A 6000-nucleotide genomic window follows, 5' to 3' on the forward strand; every position below is an offset into this window, starting at 1 on the left:
CTTGTGTGTGGGCTTGGTGTGTGTGTGTGTGTGTGTGTGTGTGTGTGCGCGCGCGCGCAAGCCATAGGGTATGTGGGGAGGTCAGAGAACAAGTTTTGGCATTTGGACGTCTTCACTATGTGACTCCCAGGGATCAGTCTCGGGTCATCAGACTTGATGGCGACGGCCATCACCCACTGAGCCGTCTCCTCCACCCCAACTGGCTTTAATACTCCGTTTGTGTCACGGTCTGTCCTATGTGGGCAGATGTGTATGCCTATGTGTGCAAAGGTGCTACCGTGTTATTTAGCCACTTGTCACCTTCTGTGCAGCTACTCCTTCCAGGGGATCTGATGCACTGTTCACCTAGGACCACGTCAACCCCCTGAAGCATGGCTTTGAGGGGCTGAGAGCTGGATTAATGAGTGCTCTGAGTCAGCAGGACCATCTGGGGCACACTGCGATCCCCAGGGGATGGGCACTGCCTGGCTGGCGTGGTTGGATGATGACAGCGAAGGGCAAGCAGGATGTGGAGGCTTAGGATGAGGGACAGCAGGACCGGCAAGTAGATGAGCTTTGAGGAATGGGAAGTGGCGAGAAGGACGGGGATGTGGGGATGGATGAGTCCATCAGTGCTGTTCTGCAAGCAAGTTCCATGATGATAGAAATGAAACTTGTGCAGCTTACAGAGTGGGCATTGGGGGGTCCCCTCAAATTGAACTCTCCCTTCCAGCTCAGCTCCAACTGCTCCCACACCTGGCTATCAGAACAGAGGAACCCCTATCCCCCCGACTTTGATGTGCAGGCTGCAAGCCCAGGGCTCCAGGGAGCTGGCCTTCTGAGCTGCTGTACCAGTCTAAAGGTCTGCGCTTACATGCTCATATTCACTATGAGCACGTGCTGCGCATGCCCCTGGGAGGTGCTGCGGCCTTCCCTGCAACGTCCTATGGAAGAGTGCTCTCAAGACCTGCTCTCCAGGGGACACCAAGGGCAGCCACTTCACTGACCTGGATCACGGTGGCCAGCCCCAGCTGAGACTGCTCAGTGGCATCCCCGTCTTCAGGGTTGCTGGAGGTGGAGCTCATCCCGGGTGAGAGAGCACAGCCCCTCAGAGAAGCAGTGCCTGGACTCCTCAGCACGTCTCCTCCTTGTGCCTCCCCACACCCGTGTGCAGTACCTGGGGCCACTCACTGTGCTGGTTCTGCCCTGTTGAATTTACTTGCTCCTGGGCGCCCAACTGCCCCACCTTGATTGTGGAGACCACACACCAAACAAGCCCATGAGTGTTGCTGCGGCAACCAGGACGCCGAGGGCTGCGTTTCCCTGGAAATAGGAGTAAGGGCTTGTTGTGAGGACTAAGGAACACTGTTGGCTGAAGCCGTTTCCCTGGAGACCTGGAGTGAAGCTGACCCGAGGGCGGGACGAGCCTCTTCCTAGAGCCCCCATTTTCTGTCCAGAGAGACTGTTTGTTTGCCGACCACACCCGAAGGTGCAGACCGTTCTCCATTCAGGGTCACAAACTGACTTAGGTAACGTGCCAAAGAACTTTATGATCAGTAGTGAGATGTGTGTCATGGATGTCTAAGGATTAGGGGGGGAGAAACCTTCCCCAGGAGCAAAGGGGGCTCCATCTTCTACATGCTTCCTCCTTGGAGCCTGGCAGGTTACCTGCTCTGCAGTGTGCCTGCTAGACCGTACAGAATCACATCTCTCACCGGTTATCCTGTTGGCACAGGTCTGCTTCATACTCTTATCGGCACAGAGTCTCAACCAACTTCTGACACCTTTTGAACTTTGCCGCAGCCTCTCTGTTCATCTGTGCTGTAACCTATGCATATGCATGCAGATAGAGAGATATATTTATTGCATAGTATGTGATATCAATGTTAACATTAGTAATTAAAATTGGAATAAAAGAATCTGCCCTCCCCTTGGACGGGGCGACCAAGGAGGGTGGAATTGTATGAAAAATGTATGTTATTGAAACTGCTAAACCTGTATACTTACTGTTATTCAATAAAATTTGACATGTAAAGCATAAATATGTTTTCTTTGTGTAGGACATGCATGTGCTTTTCTGGCATAGCAAGCTCACAGCAGCGAGGCATCCTCAGAATGTCCTAGGACTAGGAGGGCTGGTTCTCAGGTGGGGCCACCCTGTTCCCTACTCAGGCATACCGTCTGATCTCCATTTTCAGTCTCTAGGTCCTAGGATGCACTCTATGGCCAACAACCACCTTGGTCTGTCCTTCTCTGGGCTGCCTGAGAGGACCTGTCTGAGAGGCCATGCACAGAAGCCAAAGACCCTGCCTCTGCATCCACCCCTGATGCTTTGTGTGGTTCATGAATGTAGCTTCTGATCCAGGACTGTTGATGGCAAGGAGAATCTTCATGGTCAGCTCAGAGCATACTCTATAATGAACCCTGTGAGATTGGCCATTGAGGATAGCGGGGCTCAGGAGGGTCTCGTCCAGTCTTGACCCTCCTCCTAACAGACTGGACTGTTGAACCCAGTATCCTGAATCTTCTGTCCTGGAGTATGGGGAACGAGTTCCACCACAGTTGTCAAGGACAGGCTCTGGCTCTGTTGTCCATCCTCCTAACATGTGGCTGATTTGCTTCTGCCTGTGGCCACCTGTCTGGCAGGCTGTTCATTACTTCCGTACTCATAGGGAGACTTCTTTTCAGAGGGGCGTTTGTTATCATTCCTTCCTCCACACCTGAAACCTCACCTGAATCAGAGCCAGGACACCGCAAACCCTGGATTTCCAGTTCCTTGGCGGACAATTCATAGCTCTCTGGTACTGAACATGAGCACTGTCACGGCTGGCCTCGGGTCTGCATAGGCATAGCCACCCTGGTGATGGTGGGAGGTTAGCCTTGGTACCGAACAGGGTTGTAGTGAACCAGAAGAGGTCCAGTGCACAGGGCACTTCCTCCAGAACCTACAGGGCATGCACTTCTGACAAGAAAGGAGTTGCACCCGGTCAGTCCAGCCTTGGCTACCCTCGAAAACCACTCCCTGTGAGCAATGGCTGCCGCCTCTGGACCTGTGAGTTTAGCACGTGTGGTGTCCGCCCTGTCTCCGGGGCACAGAGTCACCAAAGGGACAGAGACAGCCACAGACAGCAGGTCAGATTCCAGTGCACTTCCGGCCAGACAGGCTATCCTGGGGCTGTGAAGCAAGGACAGGACATGGCATTCCTTTGTGACCTCCACCCTCTTCACAACAAGAGTTGTACCCCACATGAACTGTGCTCAGAGGATGTCAGAGCCCAGCAGGGCTAGGCATCAGGGCTCCTTCAGAGACTCAATGACACTATCCTCATTCTTGGCTGTTGAGTGAGGTGGAGAGGCCAGGACAGGGTTGGGGTGAGGCTATGGGAGCCCAGCCTTCACACAGAAGGTACATACAGGTTCCCTCATGAGGACTTCCAATGTCCCTTTCCTACTTCAGAAAGGTTTGGGTCAGGGTGGCAAATTACGACATTCATAGAGCCAGCTGATGGTATAAGGAAGAGAGACCCAGATAAGGATGACCTGAGGGGTCCCCTGGGCAGAGGAGAACCTCGCTCTCTACCCGCTCAGTGCTCACCTGGCCCGTTCAAAGGATGGTGGTTGGTGGATGGTCCTGGATCATGACTGCCAGGGTTGCTCAGGGACCCTGCCCTCTGTCGCCCATTCTCAAGGTATACCAAGATACAACCAGGAAGAGACTGCCTTCAGTGACAGGAGAGGGTGTGGGGCTGCTGCTTATTCCCAGTTTGGCAAGGACTACGGCGTAAAGAAATGAGGAAGGCCCAGCACACCGGATCTGGTCGTGACTTCCTGGATACAGCCAGGCAAGCCCGGCTGTCAACAATAACAGATAACTTGAACTTCATAAACATTGAAGCGTTTCATACCTCGGGGCAATATTAATAAAGAGAAAAGGCAACAGCCAGGATATTATGTGAAAAAAATACTTGCAAATCGTCCATCTGACAGAGAAATAAAATCTAGAATATCTAAAAATTTTCAAGCACTCAGCGATACAGCACAATTTAAAATTGAATCAAGAATGGGAATAGATATATTTCCCTGTTGGACACATATAGAAGGCTCGCGAGCCTACAAAAATGTTTGGCCTTACTAATTATTAGGGGAAAACTGTACCAACGAACGTCACACCCATTAGGGTGGCTGCTATTAAGAAAGTAGAAAAGTATGTTAATGAGGAGGTAGATTAACTGGAGGCCTTCGGTGCTGCAGGAATGTGCAATGGTGAAGCTGACTGAGAGCGGCAGGGTACTTCCTCAGAAATCAAACACACACCACGTGATCGAGCAGTTCCACATCTGGGTGTGTACCCAGAAGAACAGAAAACAAAGATGGAGAGATCTGGCTGCCATGTTCATAGCAACCGAGCGTCTGCTGGCGGGTGAATAGATAAGCCACATTTGGCTGTGTGTACAGCTGGATGACTGCTCCGTGTTTAGCGGAAGGGAAGTTCTGACACATGTTGCGGCAGGGATGGACCCGGAGGATGTCAGGTTGAGTGAAATAAGCCAGTCATAACAAGACAGGACTGTGCAGTTCCATCTCAAAGAAGCTCCTAGGGCTGTCATATCTACCGGGGCAACCGTTCTCCCCATGCTGCTGTGGCTGACGAGGTGTTGTAAGGGGCTAGTTCTCATGGTGACACAGCTTCTGGTCCAGAAGGCAAGAGTCTAGCCAGGCATGGTGGTGCACATCTGGCTCTCAGGAGATAGAGGCAGGTGGATCTCTCTGAGTTCAAGGCTAGCCTGATTTACATAGCAAAGTCCAGGCCAGCCAGGGATACACAGTGAGACACTGTCTCCAGGAAAGGAAGGTAGATGGTAGTACTAGTGGCTGTACAATGTGAACTTTTTAATGTCACTTTAATGCATACTTTAATATGGTTAAAATAATAAACATGTGCTTATTCAATAAACCTCTAAACCCAAACCCAGCAACAGCAAAAAAATCTTTCTCGTGAACATGGAGGCAAAGGGAGACCTAGCAGAGATGGCACCCAAAGATTCTGGACCCAGAATTGGCTAGCTACTAGTCTGTCCTGGGCTGATTAGGTGGCCCTGGGTCAGGCAGAATGGCCTTGTGTACCCCATGTGTTGAGGTGCCCCACGTTGTGTTTCCATGGCCTGACAGGTCCCCCGACATTCCCTTTCACCCTTATTCTGGTACCCCTCCCCTTTGTCTATCTTTTGTGTCCCATGCTTCTCTGAACAGGTGTCACAGTCCCATACCCCCGCTTGCTGGGTCCCGGGGCTGCTTGGACCCCAGTGTAACTGAATAGCAGGCAGAGCTCACAGTGTCCCCTTGGGGCAGCTGTGGGGTGATCGTGAGGACATTCTGAGGGTGGATGACAGTTGGTGATCCCAGTCTTGGGTCAGCAGAGTCCTGTTGAACATGTCCCCAGTAAATCACTAGACACAGAAGAGCTGCACATATTATAAGTTTCCTACATATGGTGTCAGAAGTGCCTGAGGCCCAGATCATCTCTCTGATAGAGGCCTGAGGTTGTGTAACAAGGGGGCGGTGGAGAAGGTGAAGCAGGGAGACTGTATTGACACCCCTGAACTATGGGAGGAAGGAGCAGGGAAGAATGCAAAGGACGGATGGGAAGATGGTCTCCTTGCGTGGCCTTGACACCTCCTCAGTGTGGACAGACACTGGGCAGGCGGAGCTGAGCCTCCCTCTCTTGCAGAACTTTCCCACCTCAGGCCCTGATGCTCGCATTATCTTTCCCCTGACTAAAGAATGAAGGGAAAGGAGAGGCCAGCGGGGTTTTGTTTTACAGCTTGAACACTTTGTGGGGCATGCTCTGGTGTCCTAGCTGTGTGAGGAAAGGAAACAACTAGAAAGCAGTAGCTCCAGCTCCTGTCTGGAGCCTCTCGGACATCTGTTGGTGATGCTGAGGCTCCTGGAAGCTACTGTCCTGCCTGTCCCTCGGTCCCCATCTGCCAGCTCTAAGCTTGGATCCCACCACTCCAGTCCCAG

The 6000-nt window shown here is 52.0% G+C and overlaps 1 protein-coding gene across 9 annotated transcripts in view; it reads right to left on the bottom strand.

Moving 5' to 3' along the window:
- The window catches only part of Crocc2 (ciliary rootlet coiled-coil, rootletin family member 2), a 66749-nt gene extending 63040 nt beyond the window's left edge, over window positions 1–3709 (bottom strand). For 7 of the 9 annotated variants that reach the window (XR_007589253.1, XR_007589254.1, XM_050126006.1 and 4 more), the window contains exons 1-3: window positions 3575–3709; window positions 1695–1807; window positions 987–1302 (exon numbers count right to left, since the gene is read on the bottom strand). Coding sequence is in view for 6 of the 9 variants with exons in the window: in XM_050126006.1 (XP_049981963.1) it covers window positions 987–1064 (78 nt within the window). In the remaining 3 variants the exon portion in view is untranslated. Of the gene's footprint in view, window positions 1–986; window positions 1303–1694; window positions 1808–2711; window positions 3088–3574 lie in introns of those variants that run through there. The other 2 variants (XM_050126000.1, XM_050126005.1) reach the window with 2 other exon arrangements.
- Between the last annotated feature and the right edge of the window lie 2291 nt (window positions 3710–6000).

This window comes from Alexandromys fortis, unplaced genomic scaffold (assembly GCF_014885135.2).
Source record: "Alexandromys fortis isolate MF-2015 unplaced genomic scaffold, M_Fortis_MF-2015_v1.1 scaffold_254, whole genome shotgun sequence".
NCBI lineage: Eukaryota > Metazoa > Chordata > Mammalia > Rodentia > Cricetidae > Alexandromys > Alexandromys fortis.